This window comes from Lemur catta, chromosome 1 (genome assembly GCF_020740605.2).
Source record: "Lemur catta isolate mLemCat1 chromosome 1, mLemCat1.pri, whole genome shotgun sequence".
Lineage (NCBI taxonomy): Eukaryota > Metazoa > Chordata > Mammalia > Primates > Lemuridae > Lemur > Lemur catta.
Genome location: NC_059128.1, coordinates 2913917 through 2935051, shown reverse-complemented (window position 1 = coordinate 2935051; position 21135 = coordinate 2913917). Strand labels below are relative to the sequence as shown.

The window sequence follows — 21135 nt, the reverse complement described above, 5'->3', positions numbered from 1 at the left end:
TATGTAGGAGTGGATTTCTGGCTCATGGTCATTCTATGTTTAACTTTCTGAGGAGCTGCCAGACTGTTTCCACAACAGCTGTACCATTTTACATTCCCACCAGCAATGTATGAAGGTTCCAATTTCTCCAAATCCTCGCCAACACTTGTAATTTCACTTTTTTGTTATTGTTTTAGCCATCCTAGTAGCTGTGAAGTGGTTATGGTAGGTTTTTTGTAACAGTAATTTTTTTAAAAATTGAGGCACAATGTACATAACATAAAATTAACCATTTTAAAGTGAACAGTTCAGTGGCACTTAGTACATTCACAGTGTTGTGCAACCACAACCTCTCCTCTCTGGTGCCAAAACATTTTTATGGCTCCCCCCACCCCCGGCCCCTGCAAATACATGTGCCCATAAATGTTTTCAATGACTCCTGCCCCCAGTACCCGCCTCAGCACTGGGAGAGTTCCAGGCTTGGTGAGGTGAAGGTAAGTGCCTTGAGCCAGTCTTGCGGGGAGCCGCCAGAGAGGCCAGAACAGACAGCTGCAGTTCTGTGCGTGTGGGGTCTGTTCTGCTCGCTCTGGCACAGTGCTTGTGCCATGATTGCAGCCTGTTACCTTCCAGGACACTGCTGCGAGGGGTGGGACCCGGGTAAGTTAAAATGCCATAGAGTTCACTGTTCATACTACAATTTTGCTGGTTTCTCTCGATTAAGCGTTCCTCTGACTGCTGCAGGTTTTTGGTTAGTTTCAGAAAAACCTGATTCTGACAGTTTTTGCTAGATTTTTTATTGCATATATTGAAGGATGAACTCTTGTAGTTCCTTCCTCAGCCATTTTTGTGGACATCACTCTCGAGTCTCTTCTTAACATTATGACCAATCTGAGTGTGCCTAAGTTATGCACACCCCACCTAATTCCAGAAGGATTTGAGATGGCTTACAAGGGAAAATATCATAAAAGATGACAGTGAATTATCCTTGTCAGTATTTGTGGTGTGCCTGTTGGGTTGAGGGCATGTTAGTAAAGACTGCCCTCCCTGCTGCTGGAAACTTGGTCCTATACACAGGAATGTTGTTTCCTTTGGTGATCTTGAGTTTTTTGCCCTCCCTGTTACATACGTGGGAGGGAACCTGGAGCAGATTCCCTCAGTGGTTTCTCCTCTGGCATGACTTTGCATTGGTCTGAAGGTGATACTCGAAGTTCATGTCCAGCATGAAGAATGATTGTTGTAGTCCACCTCTGAGTTGATTATGAGAAATTTGCCTCCAGTGATGGTTTTCCTAAACCCAAAACTCTTTTTCCTTGGGACATGATAGATAGGTATTTATGTCCTGTTTTAAGACTCAACTACATCATTGCTATGTTCTAGTTGTTTCAGGAGGTGATGAGGTGATTCTTACACTTTAAATCAGAAGGGGCTTCTCTTAGTGGCAGCTAGTGGCTGGTTGAGTACTGTCAGTATGCCTGAGACTGCCTGTCCACTCGTTGCAGCTTTCCTTGGAGCCAGTTAAGTCCTGTGACAGCCATCTCCATGCATATAGAAGGTCACAGGGCTGCCTGCTAGGTTCTGCTCAGGGCTTGTGTCATTTCTTTCTTTTTTTCTTTTTTCTTTTTGGAGATAGAGTCTCACTCTGTTGCCCAGGCTAGAGTGCAGTGGCATCAAAGTTCACTGTAACCGCAAGCTCCCGCCTCAGCCTCCCAAGTAGCTGGGACTACAGGCATGCACCACCAAGCATGGCTAATTTTTTTGATTTTTTGTATATACAAGGTCTTACTTCTTGCTCAGGCTGGTCTCGAACTCCTGGCCTCAGATGATACTCCTGCCCCGGTCTCCCAAAGTGGTAGGATTACAGGCATGAACCACTGCGCCCAGCCACCATGTCATTTCCCTTTGTTTAGGAAGAATATTTTCCTTGAGCAAGGTTTGTCAGTTTGATATAGTAGCTCATTTGCTAGTCTTATTTGAGCAGAATAATCTCCTTTTGAAAATGATTCTGTGGTAGAATTAGAGCTGCCTTCTATTTTTCTGTATATGCTGGGTTGTCCCTTTTTCATCATCACCCACAAGCTAATCTGAACATTTTTAAAAGGACAACATAGGGATAAATTCTACTACATTAAAACTGAGAGTTTCTCTTCGTTAGAAGACACCATAAATAAAGTCAAACCCTGAATTGGGAGAAGACATTTATAATACATACAACTAACAAAGGATTAGCAGTCAAAATATATGAAGAGTCCCTACAAATCGATATTGTAAAAGATAATAACCCAATTGAAAAAATGACAAGGAGACACAGTCATTTCACAGAAGGAGAGAAGTGGCCCATGAGCATATGAAATGATGTCAAACCTTTCTAATCATCAGGATGAGGGGGGAAATGGCCACTGTACCTGTTAGGGTGCCAAAAATTAAGACATCTGAAACTGCAAGTATGGTGAGAGTGTGGATGAACAGAAACCCTCATGCTGCTGCTGGGAGTATTTGTTATGACCTGCTGTGGAGAGCGGTTCGGCATCCTCTTATAAATTTGGCCATTCATGCAACCTACGTACAGCAATTCCTCTGTGCTCTGTAGATGTAGAGTCCAAGTCAGGGGTTGGCAAGCTCTTTCTGTTAAGGGCAAGAGAGTAAACATCCTAGGCTTTGTGGACCAAATATGCTCTTTGTCATGTAGTCTTATTTTGTTTGTTTTTATAACACTTTAAAAATCTAAAAAGCATTCCTAGTTCAAGGGCCTTAGAGTAATAGGCTGCTGGCTAGATTTGACCCACAGGCTGTATGTAGCTTGCTAATCCTCGATCTCCTGATCTTAGATGTGTAGCCCAGAGAAACCTGGACGGATGCCCCAGAAGAGATGTCAGAGTGTTCAGAGCAGACTGTTCATAATAGCAAAAACTGGAAATGGTTTGATAAGAAAATGGATAAGTACATGACTAATACAGCAGCAAAATGAATCAAGTACATCTACACACAACAAATAGGAATGAATATTTACAGTGCTAGTGGGAGAGGACTGTTTGTGGTACAGTATCATTTTTATTGAGTTAAAAAACAGGAAACGGTATTATTTAAGAGAAAAATATATATGCTAGCAGGAGAAGGATAAACACAAAGTTCTGGCTGATTGCTTTTGGAGAGGGGCGGGAAGATGGACTAAGGAAGGGGCACACAGGTAGTTGCCGACTGTCAAGTGGGCGCTGGGTTCTAGGGTTTGTTTTCTTGTCATACTATGTTGCACATGATCTTTTTTATGTGTCAAATAGCACCTCACACATTGTTTTGAAAAGCAAGAACAGATCACAGCTAGGGAGGTCTTAGAACTCACCTGCCTGTCCTCCTTGAAGCATTACTCAGAGGAGTAGACCATTTGGGAGGAAAGAGGGAGGTGAGTGTCTAAGCAGCTGCTAGGCAGTGACCACCGGCTCTGCCCTTCTAGCAACTGTGATGAGAGCACCCACCAATAGAGCCTTCTCCGTTCTGTAACAGCAGTGAGATTGCTCACTATTCTTTCCCCATTGATTGGTTTTGAAACCCTTTTGAAAAATCAGCTGTGACTATAAATGATGTAAGGGTTTATTTCTGGACTCTGAATTCTATTCTATTCATCTGTATGTCTCTCCTTATACCAGTATCACAGTGTCCTGATTACTTAGTTTTGTAGTAAGTTTTAAAAGCACAAAATGAGCGTCCTCCAACTTTCTTCTTTTTCAAGATTGTCTGTTCCAGGTCCCTTGCATTTACATATGAACTTTAAGGTCATCTTATTAATTTCTGCAAAAAACAAAAACAAACATCTGGGGTTTTGATAGAGATTGAGATGAATCAGTAGATCAATTTTAGTAGTATTGCTGTCTTAGCAATGTTTAGTCTTCCAATCCATGGACATAGGATGTCTTTCCATTTATTTAGATCTGTAATTTCTTTCAAGTGTTTTATAGTTTTCAGTGTATACATCTTGTGCTGCTTTTGTTACATTTTTTCCTGAATATTATTCTTTCTGATGCTATTATAAATGGATTGTTAATTTTTTTTTGAGACAGAGTCTTGCTCATAGCTCATAGCTTGAACAAATTTATTAAACTAGTTTTTAGTTGATTCCTTAGGATTTTCTCTACATAAGATCATGTCATCTAAAAATAGAAATAGTTTTACTTCTTCATTTCCAATATGAGTGCCCTTTCTTGCCCAACTGTCAAGAAGGGGCTATTTTTTGGAGACAAGGTCTCAGTATGTTTCCTGGGCTAGAGTGTGGCGGTGTCATCATAGCTCACTGCAGCCTCAAACTCCTGAGCTCAAGGGAGTCTCCTGCCTCAGCCTGCTGAGTAGCTGGGACTACAGGTGTGCCGCCATATCCAGCTAATTTTTTATAGAAACAGGGTCTTGCTGTGTTGCCTAGGCTGGTCTTAAACTCCTGGGCTCAAGCGATCCGCCTCAGCCTCCCAAGGTGCTGGGATTATAGGCATGAGCCACTGTGCCTGGCCAAGAAGGGGCTTTTTGAAGAAAGGCTTTGAGCCATCTGAGATGAGGAACCAGCCCGATCCTTGTCAGGCCTGCTGATGCACGTATTAGGAGGTTGGATCTTCTACATATACAGTGCTGTGGAGTTTGCAGAAGGATTCTGCAGATATTATTTCAGGGATGCCTGGTAATTCTATGAGATTTAGGTATAGTATCTGCTTTTCATGTGAAAAAGTGAGGCTCTGAGGATAAATGCCGTACTCAAGGATCTGGATCAGGGAAGGGACACCAGGCTGCCATTCCCACCCAGATCTGCTCACAACCAGATGCCCTGTCCTGCCCTGGCACTGCTCAGCCCTGAGTCTCTTCTGCAGTGGTAGCCCAATCCCAGTTATCCTTCATAGGCACCTGACAGTGCTGTGTCTGCTGACCTCTTTCTTCTCTTCCTCTGCTAGAACTGGAATTATGCCACAAGTCCAACTCAGGAAGCCCTGGATTGCCCCGTAGCAGAGGTGGTTGCTTCCTCTTCTGAAGATCTGCAGCTTTTTTTTTTTTTTTTTTTGAGGCAGAGTCTCACTTTGTTGCCCAGGCTAGAGTGAGTGGCCTGGCGTCAGCCTAGCTCACAGCAACCTCAACCTCAAACTCCTGGGCTTAAGCGATCCTACTGCCTCAGCCTCCCAAGTAACTGGGACTACAGGCATGCGCCACCATGCCTGGCTAATTTTTTTTTTCTATATATATTTTTAGTTGTCCAGATAATTTTTATTTCTATTTTTAGTAGAGACGAGGTCTCACTCAGGCTGGTCTCGAACTCCTGACCTTGAGCCATCCACCCGCCTCGGCCTCCCAGAGGGCTAAGATTACAGGCGTGAGCCACCGCGCCTGGCCAAGATCTGCAGCTTTTTGTACCTTTGGGTTGGTGTTTCTCATGTTCTGCTGCTCATCACAGTTACTGACTCTAGGGTGCCCCTTCTTCACCTTCCTCATGACTCCCTGAATGTTCTCTAAGGGTGGGGACAGTCTCCTTCCTTCCAGGTCCTCTGATGTGCTAGGCACAGAACCATGTACATCGTAGATGCCCAGTGTAGGTGTTGAAATAACAGGCAGTTGTTTGGGCAAGAAGCTGTTGCAGTCTGCTCAGCGTGGTGCAGAAGGGCCTGGTGGGGGCGCTGGAGTGGCTGTGCCTGTGCCCTGCTCTGGGCCCCCTTGGAGACAGGCACCCACAAGGGGAGCCGTGGCACTGGACAGTGTGCCCAAGAGCATACTCCAGAAAATAAAGTGGGAAACATTACCAGATAATATCTGTTTAATAGTTTAGTAGCCACTGGAGGAAATATTCATTGACACACCTTTTAAAAAGGCAGGTTGGGCTGGGCGTGGTGGCTCACACCTGTAATCCTGGCACTCTGGGAGGCCGAGGCAGGAGGATCACTTGAGGTCAGGAGTTCGAGACCAGCCTGAGCAAGAGCGAGACTCTGTCTCTACTAAAAATAGAAAAATTAGCAGGGTGTTGTGGCACGCACCTGTAGTCCCAGCTACTTGAGAGGCTGAGGCAGGAGGATCACTTCAGAACTATGATGATGGCACTGCACTTTAGCCAAGGTGACAAAGCAAGACTCTCTCCAAACTGAATGAATGAATGAATGGCAGGTTGGCGATGATTACATTTTAAAGTATACATCAACTTTGACCCAGCAGTTCTGTTATTAATACTATATGTTTGCCAATATGTACAAAGATACATGTGCAAGAATGTGTACTTCAGAATTGTCCGTAATAGCAAAACATCAAAAACAGCCTAACTCTCCATAGAACTGGTCATATAAATTATGGTGAGCCATACAGTAGAGTGCTGTGCATCCCTTAAAAATATTAAAGTAGCTTTTTATATGTTCATATGAAAAAATGCCCAGGACACATTGTTGGTAACAAAAGAAAACAATAGCTTAATTTTCATTTTTGACAGTTTGTGTGTAGGGGAAAAAGAGACATATTTTCTCATATGTGCGTTGGCCATTTCTGAATGTCTGTCTGCATGGTCACACTGGACACCAGAAGAGCTTGTCTACTTCTGGGCAGTAACAGTTGGGGAAATCTGCTACTTATTTTCTTTACTTCATACCCTCATGTCTGAATTGTTTGTTTTTTCTCTGAGCCCATATACTGTTAGAATAAAAATGAAAATCTCATCATGCCTCTCATATCTCAGGTGTTGTCCACAGCATCTGGCATGATACAGTTTCTGGTTTAAAGTATAACATTTTGAAGAATGTGACACTATATATAAATATCACAAGTTAACCAAACCTAAATGGAAGCATTTTGAACAGTAACTTTGTTGTATTCTTTGTTTAGATTGCAAATTGAGATATAATTCACATACCATAAAATTTACCCCTTTAAAGTATACAATTCGTTGTTTTTTAGTCTATTCACAGAGTTGTGCAGCCATCACCACTATGTAATTCCAGAACATTCTCATCATCCCAACAAGAAATCCTGTGCCCATTAGCAGTCATTCCTCCCAATTCCCCAACCCCTTATAACCACTAGTTAACTTTCTGTCTCTATAGATTTGCCTGTTCTGGACATTTCACGTTCAGATAGTTTTTTATGTTTATTTCCCCTCACTGGTAAATATTAGGCAAAGGAGGTCTGTTGTTTTTCCTGTTGCCGTTGCCTAAGCACTGTAGGGCCTCTTCCCTCCTCTGAAGGCTTGTTCTCTGACCAGTGACTTAGCTCAGAGATGGGCTGTGCAAGGGACAGGACGTAGGGGGACCTGGGTGGGCTGTGAGAGAACCCCAATAGCTCATGTTGCAGAGGTGCCCACGTCAGGGCCCCGCGTCACAGAGTAAGTCCTGACAAACCTGCTGGTTTGGGGATCTCCTGTGCTCTTCAGGACAAGACTGCTGTGAGGTTTCTCATTTCTGTGCTTGGAACACCCTTTGTATCTGTTCCCTTCTCTTCAGTATTCTATAAAAAGAAAGGATCTGAAGCTATATTCTTTACTTGTTTATATTGAGTATGACATGTTATAAGGATGTGAACATGCATTATTTATCATTAGCTTAATCCTAAATTCATTGTCCCTCATATTGGAAGTAGGAATTTACCTCCCAATCACCAAGCATGTTTCATCAAAAACTGTTTGTTGAACACAAAGCACTATGGGATAAAATACTAAACCAAAATTGTAAGTATCTTACAATGTAAGTAGGGTTTTTAAGGGCATGAAGTTATAAGATCAGCTTTAAAAGGTGAAGAGTGGTCTTTTTCTGGAAGAGTTGGTTTGTCACAGAAATACAGTTTGGTTTGAGTGGTTTGAACTTTATCTTTCTGTTTATTTGTTAACTCAAGAAATGTTTATGGAGCACCTTCTACCTGTCAAACACTGTTCTAGGGACCTGGAGTTTGTGTCGATAAAACAGATCAAAATCTGTGTCCACAGGAAGCATTCTTCCGAAGGGAGAGAGATAATACATCATAAATGTGCAGTCTTAGCAGCAGGAAATGCCATGGAAAAAGCTCAGAGCAGGCCAGGGGAGTTGGGAGAGAGGGCTGGGCCAGGCGGCCCGGGGGCCGGCCTGCAGCTGTCTGGACAGGCTCTGCAGAGGTGGGGCTGGAACTGGGGCCAACCTAGAGCATCTGAGGAAGCAGAGGGCTGGGGCTGGTAGGTACTGCAGACAGGTGTGCACAGGGACCTTTACTGCTGGGCTGGGAAAGATTAGTTAGCACCATAATGGACAAAATTCTGATCATGTTTGTAAACAAAGAGTCACTAGTTTCTCAGGTCATTTTGAAAACTTTTTGTTTTTACAAATAAGCAGATTTCCTATGAGGCTCCCACACTTTGCCGCAGTAATGTTCTATTTTATTAAAGCTAACCCAAGTGTGGCTAGAACACCAATTCATCAGTCTGTCAAATGTTCTGCTGCCGACGTCCGTTCCTATGCGTCCCTGACTGTGAACCACTCCTTAAGGCAGCAAGAGGCGGCGCGAGAACAGGGCTCGGAAGGAGCGGCTCTGCCTGGCCCACCTGGCACCTGCCTCCCAGGACACCCAGGACCTCGGGAGTAGAAAGAATTTGGCACTTTCTTTTGTAAGTAGCAAAAATAGATCGATTGGGCAGGAACACGTCTTTTTGAGGGAACTGATGACTTTGCAAAGAAACTACCTCTGTCCATTCAGCAGATGGATTATTGTGTTGTGGGAAAGGATGGAGGCGGTGCAGAGGCAGGAACGTGCACACGAGAAAAGTCCCATAGCGTGGAGGTGACTTGTGTCAGGTGTTTGGGGAGTGGGTCTTCCCTGGGGCTTCTGCGCCTGGTTCACTCTTGGTCCCAACCCCCCTTCACCGTCCCCCCCGCTTCCTTTCCAGGGCACATGGGGGTACAGAACTGACTGGGGGCTACTGATGGCTGGGGGTTGTGTAGGCTGAGCCTGAGGATAGAGCTGTCCTTGACAGAGCTGCCCAGCCAGAGGCCTTAGAGAGCAAGATCGCAAGGAACTAGGTAAAAACTTGCCTAAGAAAGTTCACTGTGTGCAAGTTGGCCTGGACACTGTCCAGCATTCAAAATGTGTTTTTTTATTACAAAAGTATACACTCTCCACTACTCAGGAGACAAAGCAATAGGATTGCTTGAGCCCAGGAGTTTAAGGCTGTAGTATGCAATAGTCAAGCCTGTGGATAGCCACTGCACTCCAGCTGGGGCGACAGAGCAAGACCCCATCTCTTAAAAAAAAAGTACACATTTGTTGCACAATATCCAGGAGCTAAAGAAAAGAGAAACTAGCCTTTATACTATTATCTGGAAACATTTAATTTGTACTTTAGGTAAGTGTTAGCAAATATTTAGGATAATTTATTAATGTATATTTATTAATGCATGGCATAATTTGTATTAATGCTAACGTTTCTTCAAGAACTTTATTCAACTCCTTTATATTATTTTCATTTTCCTGAACTCAAGGTCTCAGCTGGCAAAGCTGCTCAGGCTGGGATCTTGGTGGCTTGTTTCTAGGATCTGCTTACTTTACCTTTTGATGGGAACTTGCAAATGGGAAGCAGGTGTCCTTGCAGAGTAACTTGTAACCAGGTGCAGGAGGAGAGCCTGCCCAGGCGAGGGCACTGGAGACCCCATCCAATTCCATGTCCCTGGGCACATTGGTACCTGCCTGAACCTGAGCCGCCTCAGGTACAAAGGGGAGCCAGGCCTCCGTCACACGCTCCTCACAGGCTTGCGCGAAAGGGCCCTGCAGGTCCACGGCAGGTCCACCCCAAGGCTCTGCAGTGCGGAGTGCTGGGTCAGGGTGGTCACACACGCGTGGGGTTTCACTGTGTGAAGAGTAGTGCTTGTGGTCTGGAAGCACATCCATTGCAGTAAGTGCTGCTGTGTGAATGAGAAATGCTGTCAGAGTTGGACAGGGCCACCTGAACTGTGCTGTCCTCCGGCAGAAGTTAAGTAAGAAATAAAATTGGCTGAGAATGACCATTGCTTTGGCCCACATACCAGAATGATGGATAGAATGTGAAGTCATGACACAGCAGAGTGTTTTGTATATTCTAAAGAATTTTGAAAATACAGTTTATTAAGTATACCTGTTAGGAAGTTTTTTTTTGGATAGTAATGTTAATATGGGTGTTTGGGTAAAGTAGAAAGGAGGGAAGCATATTTGATCATGTTTTGTTCCCATCACAAATTAAAGTTGGGAAGGATTCTTGTGTGTTACTTAAAACACCACGTCTCTCGGGTACGTCTGCTTTCTCAGAGCCGTGTCTGTTACGTCCTCGTGTGGGTGATGTGATGACGCTCTACTCTCACATTGTTTTTTTTCCCAACAGAATTTCTCTTTCCTAAAATGGAGTCAAGTAAAAAGATGGACTCCCCCGGCCCACTGCAGACTAACCCACCGCTAAAGCTGCATCCTGACCGCAGCACTGGGACATCCGTTTTCGTCCCTGAACAAGGAGGCTACAAGGAGAAGTTTGTGAAGGCTGTGGAGGACAAGTACAAGTGTGAGAAGTGCCGCCTGGTACTGTGCAACCCGAAGCAGACGGAGTGTGGACACCGCTTCTGCGAGACCTGCATGGCTGCCTTGCTGAGGTGGGCGCCCTCCCGGCTGCCGTGGGCGGCCTGGCTCCGGCCAGTTGTCCTCACTCTTCCACCTGTTCATTTATTTGTCTGAAATATAAACCTCTAAAGGTTTAAAGCTCTAAAGAAGTACATGAAAGTCTCAGGGCCCAGCTTGTGAGTTGTTAGGGAAATACAGTAGGATTCCCCTGTGTGTCTCTGGCCCAAGGCCTGGCCCCTCCGCCCCACGTCCCTCCTCCCGTCCTGCAGACTGCTGTTCCTCCCTTCCCCACCCCTCTCCTGTGTCTCCCTAATGGTGTTGCCCACTCTGTCCATGGAGCCTTAGTGTCCCCTGGGTGTGTGAAGGATTGGGCAAGTCCCTACCTAAGCAGAAATCCAATCCAAATCCACGCTTATATAGCAAGTACGCAAGGAATGTGCACCGAGCCTGTGGAAGCCCACATCTGCCGAGTATTGATGCCATTGTATAATCACAAAGGCAGGCTGGAGTTTTACAGCAAAAATAACACAGCTAGGAAAGCATCTTTATTCATGCCACAGTTATTTTGTATGTTCTGGGTGGGCATCATGCCGGGCACTGGGGTTACTGCAGGACCCGCTCACCTCAGGTGCTACTGCCAGGGCACCTCAGCCTGGGAAGGGTTGCCAGCTCCTCCTCCTGGCCCCCACTGGGCCTGGGCTGCCCCGAGCCCCAGGCTGAGTGTAGCAGCCAGCCTGCCTCCCTGTCATCCACCGTCACCCTCACCCTCCTCTCACTACATCCCTCTGTGGTCTTAACCCATTTACCCTAGTCAACTCACCTCTGCCTGCTTGTGGGTGGAGTAAGGCTTGAGTTGAGCTTAGTAACAGCACAGAAGCCTCAGAGAACCTGATTTCCTTTAACACAAGAACTTGGACTGCACCTCTGGGCTGGGACAGGCCTACTTGTGGGGGGAGGGGCTGGACCCTGGGTATACGGTGGACCTCGGGGGAGGAGTGGGCCCCAAGGGAGGGAAGCTGGCCCCCGTGTGCAGATAGCATTGGCCTTTCAATATACAGTGAAGAAAAATAGCTTGTGGAGGAAGGACTGGCTGTTTTTAAAAAGCAAGAGCATTTAAAGGCTCTTTTAATAAACTGTGGATGCTCACACTGAAGAGGTCCTCCGCAGATAGCTAGTTTTGGTTTCTGAAATAAAATTTCACTTTTACGTTAATTGAAAGGGGCTTTCCAAGAGGGACTGAACTAAACTGTTCTACTTAATAACTTCCTTTTGAAAAATTACTATTTTGAAAAATGCAGCCTTTTTCTCCTATGGCTTCATGTTTGAACCAAATTCACTGTGGCCCCCTGAAGCTCTGCTTGGTTGCTGTAAGCTGCAGAGCAGACTGGACGGTGCAGTGAGTGATCCGTGAGTTCTGTTGAGAAAGGGCCTCACTCTAATGTAATTGTTGTGTGTTTCCCCTCAGCTCCTCAAGTCCAAAATGTACAGCGTGTCAAGAAAGCATCATTAAAGATAAGGTATTCTTGGGTTTTTAATAAGTCATTTTGTCACATGTCCTAAGCTGGGTAATGCTTTGCACATAGTTTGGATTCAGCACTCTGGCGCTCGGTTTTACCTCGGTTTTGATGACTGATGCAGCAGACTCCGAGGCAGGTCACTGTGTACAATTGCACCTGGGCAGATGGCAGGGTCGGGTCCACTCAGCTGCTGCCCTGCTGTGTGAGCTCTGCCAGGTTCTTCACCTGCTTAGACCCCCGGAGGTGGTGGGAGGCATCAGGGAGTTGATGTGAGTAAAGTGCCCAGGTGCCTGTCCGTTGCAGGGCTGTTCTTGTTGGGACACTTCTGTCACTGTGGGTCTTTATCCCAGGTAGCTGATACTCAGCTCTTACACTAGCTGTTACTTTCAGACATGTGCTAGTCTGAGGGGTTCATTTGAATTTGTTCTCTCTTGCCCTCCCCCTACCCCGGAATACCGTGAAGTCATTAAACGTCAAGTGCAATTAGTCCCATCTCTTCCCCCCATGGTGTGTGTGCACCAGTGAGAGTCCATGGGTGTCATTGCGCACTCAGGGCGTGAGCTTCTGAAAACTCGCCCACCAGCTTCCTTCCTGAGGCCAGTCCCCTCTCGTGGCATCTCTGACAGGTGGTCATCCATGTACTGCCAAACCCTGCCAGACACACTTGTAGTTTGAAACAATTCATTCTTAAAATATTTAAAATATCAATAAAAAATGCATGGTTCTAATATTTTGATTAGTTAACCTAACAAGTTTTAAATGTAGATCATTAAATTGTGTAATAAAATTCTTCCTCTGGGGTTTTCTTGTCTAAAGCATTTTGTAGGTTGGGTTTGTTGGTCAGGACAGCCCAGATGAGTGCAGGGATTTGCGGGTTGCTGGCACAAGGTGCCCCTGGGCTGCCAGGGGACAAGGGCATCTGATGTAACCTGCTCTGGAAGAGTTACAGATGGAATTGGTCACCTCTCCATGTACCTCTTCTTCCTTAGCATTTACCTACTATTATTATTATTAAGAAAAACAGGCCAGGCGCGGTGGCTCACACCTGTAATCTTAACACTCTGGGAGGCTGAGGCAGGAGGATCGCTCAAGGTTAGGAGTTCGAGACCAGCCTGAGCAAGAGCAAGACCCCATCTCTACTAAAAATAGAAAGAAATTAGCTGGACAACTAAAAATATATAGAAAAAATTAGCTGAGCATGGTGGCACATGCCTGTAGTCCCAGCTACTTGGAAGGCTGAGGCAGAAGGATTGCTTGAGCCAGGAGTCTGAGGTTGCTGTGAGCTAGGCTGACGCCACGGCACTCTAGCCTGGGCAACAGAGTTGAGACTGGGTCTCAAAAAAAACAAAAGAAAACAAAAAAAATCCTTACCTCAAACATGTACGTTGGTAACTTGTTAACATGTATCTAACAACTGTGACTCAGAGAGAAGGTTGAAACAGTCAGCTAGAATGATTTTTTTAGTATCTTTGTTTCATTATGTAGAATTATTGTCCTTATTTTTCAATGACATTGGTAGCTGAAGAAAAACTAGTTGTGTTAAAGAGTCATTGATGAGATGCGCTAACGGCGTGGATCCTCATGGGAAGAGTAGAGCTATTAATATTTGGGCCCTAGGTACACCTCTCACAAGGTCACCGAGGGATGTGAGGCCTCTAGTCCTTATCTATAAAAAGGGACATTTAGAGTAAATAATCTGAGTCCTTTTCAACTCTAAAATTCTGTGCTTTTATTATTCTAATGTTTTCAATCAATTTTTTTCTCTGGAGAGTTCAACTCAAATGACTCAAGGAACTTAGTGGACAAAAAGGAAGCCTGTTTCTTACTGGTTAGAAATATCTGTTCTGTTGACTTTGGTACCTTAAGTCATGATCTTTTAAAAAAGTCATGTTTATGAAGGATTAGCTTTGAGTCCAAATTAGTTTATTTTTAACTCTTAACAGCTGTTGATTCTATTTCTTTGCGTGGAGTTGAGGAAGACGTATAAAACTCCCTGTCTGTTTTTCCAGTATCACAGAGTGTTAACAGATGGGAGTTTCTTAGAAATGCCCGAAGAATAAGATATTATGGATTGTGTTATTAGAAAGAGTGAGAATATTTGTTTTCTAAGGGAAAAATAAAGGCAGGATGGTTTTCATTTTCAAAAGGAAACATTTTCATTATTAGATTAACTTCATTCTTTGCTATATGTATTTAAAAGAGGTTTTTTTCCCAATAATAGGCTAATACTTTCTTCTTGGTGAAAAACGAGTTATAACAGCATAATATCAGAAGGAACCAAAATGAAAGTTTTACAAATTATCCCCAAAATATGGTATCTTACAGTCGTTTGTCCATTTTCCTAGCAAGTGATATAAAAAGGGTGTTGAGTTGTGTGAGATTCTGCCCTTGTCCCCTGGTAGCGAGGCATACCACCGTGGCCACCTTCTCAGTGCCGGCTCGTGGGAGTCTGCAGAGTCAGAGTGTCAGCCTGGTCCTCCTCTGCCCTTGTCCTGAGCTTATGTCAGAGTTAATCGAAAATGTTTAGATTCTCCAGAGTGATCCTTAATTATTCAGTATAATTCATTTTCTTTTGGCTTAACTAATAAAACATATTAGTTAAGGTTATATTATTTAAATTGTGCCTCTTAGTGGGGGCAGCTTTTTCATTCTACTTGTGGAAATTAAGATGGTCCTTAATGCTTTCTGAGGTCCACTTAAGAATTGCTCTCTTGATTTTTTTAAAGTGGTTTTGCCTTGTCCAAAGTAGCAGCATGTGGAGATTAAGAAATATTAATCCTCTAAAATAATGATCTTTCAATTTCAGGTGTTTAAGGATAATTGCTGCAAGAGAGAGATTCTGGCTCTTCAGATCTATTGTCGGAATGAAAGCAGAGGCTGTGCAGAACAGTTAACTCTGGGGCATCTGTTGGTAAGTACCGAAGTGGCAACAGAGGCCTACGCATGAAGGAACGGAACCCCTTGCCGTGCCCAGCCGAGGAGCTGGTCGGTGTGGTGTGGCACCTTAAGACCATGTTTACATTAATCTCTCCAAACCCAACCAAACATGGAGCAGCCAAAGCCACTTGAGTATAAAATGTTATTTTTACAACATAATTGGCAGAATTGTCAACTGGTTTTTAAACACTTTATTTAGAATACAGAGAAATTTGGATTGGATTTTAATTTTGAAAGGCCCATTGAAACCTTTTTTTACCACAAAATTCTACTTTTTTTTTTGGTTAGTATCATATTTTCCTAGAAGGATATTTGAGTTAGAATACAACAAAGTTCTTAGAGATAGTCATTTATCTATCCATCCAGCAGGGACAGCTGACTTAATTCTTTAGCAGCAGTATAGTTTGAGTAATCACTGAATAGAATATGAAATTCAGTGTCTCTTGGCGTATTTGTCACTCTTTGCCTTGAAAAACTGGTCTAATGACAGAAACATTTCTGCAGGATTTCACTGCATAGAGGTTAGAATGTGGTATTTCAGGTTGAATTTTTTTGGTAATTAAGAACTCTTAATGATTTGTCTTATAGGTGCACTTAAAAAATGATTGCCAGTTTGAGGAACTTTCGTGTGTGCGTGCTGACTGCAAAGAAAAAGTCTTGAGAAAAGACCTGCGTGATCACGTGGAAAAGGCGTGTAAATACCGGGAGGCCACGTGCAGCCACTGCAAAAGTCAAGTCCCCATGATCACACTGCAGGTGCGGTACCTTCCTGCTTCACCTGCCTTCTGCTCCCTTCAGATGCGACTGCTCCGCAGAACCGCTTTCTGAATGACTGTTCTAACAGGAATAAAGAGCAAAGATAGGCATAAATAGCAATTTTCATCTGACTTTATTTCAGAGTTAGGCTTTATGTGTTTTACCTGTTTTGATTTATGTAATTAACATTTTCCATTGCCTTGATTGAATATCATTTGAGGTGTCAAAAAAATGAAGGATAATTATTCAAAAAAGGTAGAATTTTTAACTTGTCCTAGGGAATGGCCTCAGAATTTTGATGGATTGCCTGATTTTTTTACAGCTCTATGACATAATCATCGCTTACAATAGGCTAATTTATCCTGCAGCATTGAAATGCAGCTGTCTATCCTGGGGAGAGATGAGAACTTAGAGTGTTTTCATACCTCAGTTATTTTGGCACGGTTCTATATTGTGAGAGAGTGTGTGTGTGTGTGTGTGTGTGTGTGTGTGTGTGTGTGTGTGTGTTGGAATCATATCACTTCTGTGTAAATTAAAGAGGAAAGTAGAGATGTTGAGGGTACATTCATTGAACAAACATTTACTAAGTACATAAGATACTGTGTGCCGGACACCATTCCAGGAGCTGGGGATTCAGTGGTGGGGCTCACTTTCTAGGGGGAAGAGACAAACATATAGTGCTGGGTAGTGATAAGTCCTATGAAGAAAAAGTCAACTGGCGTCAAGGGAAGAGGGTGCTCAGGGCCGGCTTCTCAGAGGCAGTCAGGACAGTGCAGGAGCACACTGGCTCTGAGGTGGAGCTGCCTTGGCCTTGGGTTTCAGGAACTGCAGAGAACGTGGGGGAGATGCAAAGGTGCTGGGGGCAGCCAGCCAGAGGGTGGGGGCAGGGCACTAGTGGCCTGGAGCAGAGGTGGCAAGCGGGCAAGAGGAGAGTACCAGGCCAGGTGGTGGTGCTGGGGGAAGGGCAGTGGTACTGGGTACGCCTGAGGGTGGAGCACTAGGATTGGCTAGTGGTTGGAATGTGGGGTGTGAAGGAAGGATGACACCAGCACTTATGATAAACCGGGATATCCTGCCAAGGTGGGGCTCAGTGTAGGACAGCAAGCTTGAGGGGAGAACGGGCGCATGGAATGGTCCAGACTGCAGATACATGTGAACTGATGTCCCTGGGGCCCTGGGACTGGAGCGGAGGGCCAGCGTTCACAGGGGCCTGGGCACATACTCTCTGGACTTGGCAGCATGGTAGAAGGGAAGAGACCAAGGAAGCACAGCCAGGGTGTGAGGGCCACTGTCGAATTCCTGGTGGATATTCTGGAGCTCTTAATTATCAAAATCTAGGGAAAGTTTTCTTTACTTTTCTTGATGAAAGGAGACATATTCTGGTTTATAATTTCCATATAACTTCCTATAACTTTCCTGTGCCTGTGACTTTCTTCCATTGTGAAATCTTTTTCTGTATGATACTGTAGACCTTTCCAGTTATTAAGAACTCTTAAGAGCTAGAGCTGTGCCCTCACCTTTGAGAAATACCAATAGTACTTGTCATGATCGAATAATTCCTCCAGTAGTTAAATTCTAGTGAATGAGACACATACCTAATGAATAGCACTTAAGGCCTTATGTTTGTTGGTATATTGTTATCAGACTTAGACTTTGCTTCTTGCAAAAATCAATTACCTTTATTTGCAGAATAGAATCCAGCAATTAATTTTTGTTTGAGAAGGAGTTGTAGAGCATGTCAGCTAAACACCATGTAAGTAACGGACTGAACAGCAGACAAGGTGTAAAGAGGTTCTGAAACACCAGCATGGAACATGGATTCACAAAACGTTAGTTGAGTGCCTGTTGGGTGCCAGGCCCTGTGCTAGCTGCTTAGGATGCACACAAGAATAAATTGGGGTCTCCCTCCTCAGGTTATAGTCTCATACAAAGTTAAATCTATTCTGGTATGGAAAATGCCGTGACTGCAACATGAATAGCATACAGCAGTGAAGGACTGGCTAACTTAGCCTGATAGGATCAGGGAAGGCTTTGTTGACAAGGTAGCATTTGATTTGATCTAGGTCTTGAATTTTTCAACTAAAGCAGCAGTCCCCAACCTTTTTGGCACCAGGGACTGGTTTCATGGAAGATAATTTTTCCACAGATGGGGAGCAGGGGATTGTTTTGAGATAATTCAAGCACAGTATATTTATTGTGCACTTTATTTCTATTATTATTACATTGTAATATATAATGAAATAATTATACAACTCATCATAATGCAGAATCAGTGGGAGTCCTGAGCTTATTTTCCTGCAACTAGATGGTCCCATCTGGGGGTGATGGGAGACAGTGACACCCGAAGTGTGTTGCTTATGTCCAGTCTACTCTGTAATCTTGTTTTGGCTGCTGTCACTGCAGAAAACTCTGCTTCACAAAGATAGGATGTTGGAAATGGCAGCAGGCTTTTTTCCAGTGCTTTTGTGGCAATCTCAGGATATTCTGCCTTGACTTTAATCCAGAATATATGGAGATTTGAAATTCTCTCAAACACACTTTTAAGGCCACTGTCGTTTGCAATCAAGTGGTTGATCCTCTTCTAGTAGGGTCTAGTAGGATCAAAGTCGATGTACACAGCTTATTCACAAATGGCTGACAGATCCATTCCTTACTAGTTCGGGGGCCTTTTGTGGTTGGAAAGTAATGCTCATACTTTTTTGAAAGCTGAGATAGGTGATCATGCACCAACTGGGAGAAATAAGGCCCTGGCTCTGTCTCTTTCAAAATCTCTGCTAATGTTTGAAACATGTCAAAAATCCCAGTGTTCATGCATTACCCCCATAATTCCAGTTTGGCTTTGAATGTAGCCACTTTATCTGCTGACTTGAACACAGTTGTCATTCTCCCCTGAAGTGACAGATTGAGTTTGTTGAGCAGGTTGAGTATGTCACACAAGTAAACAAGTTTTACAACCCATTCTGTGTCACTGAAATGTGCTGCCAGTGGTTACTGTTTTTCTAAAAGAATCTCTGGAGTGGCTCTCATAACTCGAAGACTCTGGCCAGTGATGTACCTTTAGAAAGCCACCTCACGTCTGTGTATAAGAGAAAACATATGTGCATCTTTTCACAGAGCTGTGTGAATGAATGTGCATTAAGGGCATGTACTTTAATGTGGTTGATAATTTTAATCACATCCTGCAAAATGTTGTTTAGTTCAGGTGACATTTTTCAGCTAGCCAGCATTTCTCTATGGATGACACAGTGTGTAAACTCACGTTCACAAGCGACCTCCTTGACCCACGTAGTGAAACCAGGAAGCTGTCCAGTCATGGCAGCCACTCTGTCCATGTATATATTGACACAAAATGACCAATTGAGTTTTCCTCATATGTCATCATTCAAAGACTTGAATAGTTCTGCAGCCGTGGTGTTGGTTGGCAACACAAGTGTACATAACATATCCTCATGCACGTCCTCCTAAAAATATATTGCACAAAAACAAGCATTGTTCCTTGTTGTCAACATCAGTAGACTCATCAACCTGGATTGCATCCCACGGTGACTCAATAATCCTCTCTAAGGGTCGTGCCTCAGTATCCTCTGCTGTTTCATCAACTCGTCTAATTATGGTGCTAGCCGAAAGAGGAACATGTGCCACCTTTTGAACTGCAGCCTCTCCTAAAAGTTCATGGCAAATGGTCTTAGCAGCGGGCAGGATCAACTCCACCAATAGTAAAGGGCTTCTCAGCTTTAGCAATGCGGTTAGCCGCTAAGAATGATGCTCTCAGTGCAGACACGTCTGATGAAGTGGTGGCCTTCAAATATTGCTTCTGTTCCTGTTTTTTTGAAGAACTCCAAAGTGTTGTCTTTTAATGCAGGGTGCTTCGTCTCCATGTGATGAGGCAGTTTTAAAGATTTCATGGCTTTGTTGGGTAGCCGGTCACCACATATCATACAAAGCAGGCTTGCAGAATGTGAATCACCTGTTGCAGTGAACCCATAATTTAAGTAGAACCGTTGGTATTTTCTTTTAAATGCAACTTTTATTTTTGTTGGCAGTCTTAAAGTTTTCTGCTATCTTGGGTATTGCCCTCTTTTACCAAAGAAGCTCTCCAGCGGTTTGTTTTTTATTCATTTTTGCTAGGGTCAGCTTGTGGGTTTACTAAAACTGACTGAGACAAGTGCGCAGTGTGGGAAAGAGGCGCGGATGGAAGTGGTAAATAAAATAATGGACCGGCCACACACGGACTGAAATAAGTGTTGGATTCTGACTTAAAGCCTGTCACCAGATGCAGTTTGATTTTCACTTGCCACTCACTGATAGGGTTTTGATATGAGTCTGTAAGCAATTGATTTATTATGGTCTCTGTGCACTCAAACCTCTCTGCTAATGATAATCTGTATTTGCAGCTGCTCCCCAGTGCTGGCATCACTGCCTGAGCTCCACCTCAGATCATCAGGCATTAGATTCTCATGAGGAGTGCACAACCTAGATCCCTCGCATGGGAAGTTTACGGTAGGGTTCGCGCTCCTATGAGAATCTAATGCCCTGCTGATCCGACAGGAGGCGGAGCCCAGGCGGTGGTGCAAGCAGTGGGGAGCAGCGATAAATACAGGTGAAGCTTCGCTCACTTACTCGCTGCTCACCTCCTGCTGTGTAGCCTGGTTCCTAACAGGCCATGGACTGGTACCGGTCCATGGCCCCGAGGGGTGGGGACTGCAGGTCTAAAGATGACAGGCGGGGCCGGGAAAGGCAGTAAGTGTTAAGGCACAGAATGCTAACTAGAAAGTTTGGGACCTGAGTTGTACAGATAAATATTCCCTATAAATCTTGCTACACTCTTATGATAAAAACTATTTTTAAACGGTTTTAACAGTGTTGCATCTTAAGGCATATGTTGCTTTCTCTCAGGGCCTGTAGTAGTTATAGCAAGCACGTGTGTTGGAGGTCTCTGCCATGTTTCGCCTCCCTGACTCTGCAGAGCGCTTGCTCATGTGCTTCCTTTCACACCAGGGAAAGGTCTGTGACTTGTCCTGGGCCTCCTCTCTTTGCAGTGGCATGATTTGATTCCCAGGTCTTTTGTTCTTTCAACTCTGATACTCAGTCTCATTCCCTCGGGTCTTAAATTTATTTCTGAGAAGAACAGCCATCTAACGTAGGCAGACCTAACACCTAGGTCATCGTAATTTTCCTACATTCTCTGTGTTTTCTGGTATATCACATGTATCAAATGTTGATAAAATATGCATTGAAACTCTAGATCATTGCATATGAGGATTTCTTTTCTGTGTTTAAACTGTGGTATACACAGTATATCAGCTGTTCTCAAGTTTTTTCTTTTTTAATCTATAGGTCAGCATAATTGAAAGTGTCAGGAAAAAAACCATTTCACTTTTTTTTTTTTTTGAGACAGGGCTTT

General features: G+C 44.0%; 1 protein-coding gene across 4 annotated transcripts in view; it reads left to right on the top strand.

Moving 5' to 3' along the window:
* TRAF3 (TNF receptor associated factor 3) overlaps positions 1 to 21135 on the top strand; it is a 107818-nt gene that overhangs the window by 59662 nt on the left and 27021 nt on the right. For 3 of the 4 annotated variants that reach the window (XM_045560362.1, XM_045560347.1, XM_045560357.1), the window contains exons 3-7: positions 8330 to 8548; positions 10292 to 10553; positions 11987 to 12038; positions 14845 to 14949; positions 15564 to 15731. In XM_045560362.1, the coding sequence (XP_045416318.1) occupies positions 10309 to 10553; positions 11987 to 12038; positions 14845 to 14949; positions 15564 to 15731 (570 nt within the window). In that variant the 5' untranslated portion in view covers positions 8330 to 8548; positions 10292 to 10308. The remainder of the gene's footprint in view (positions 1 to 8329; positions 8549 to 10291; positions 10554 to 11986; positions 12039 to 14844; positions 14950 to 15563; positions 15732 to 21135) is intronic. The other variant, XM_045560361.1, reaches the window with a different exon arrangement.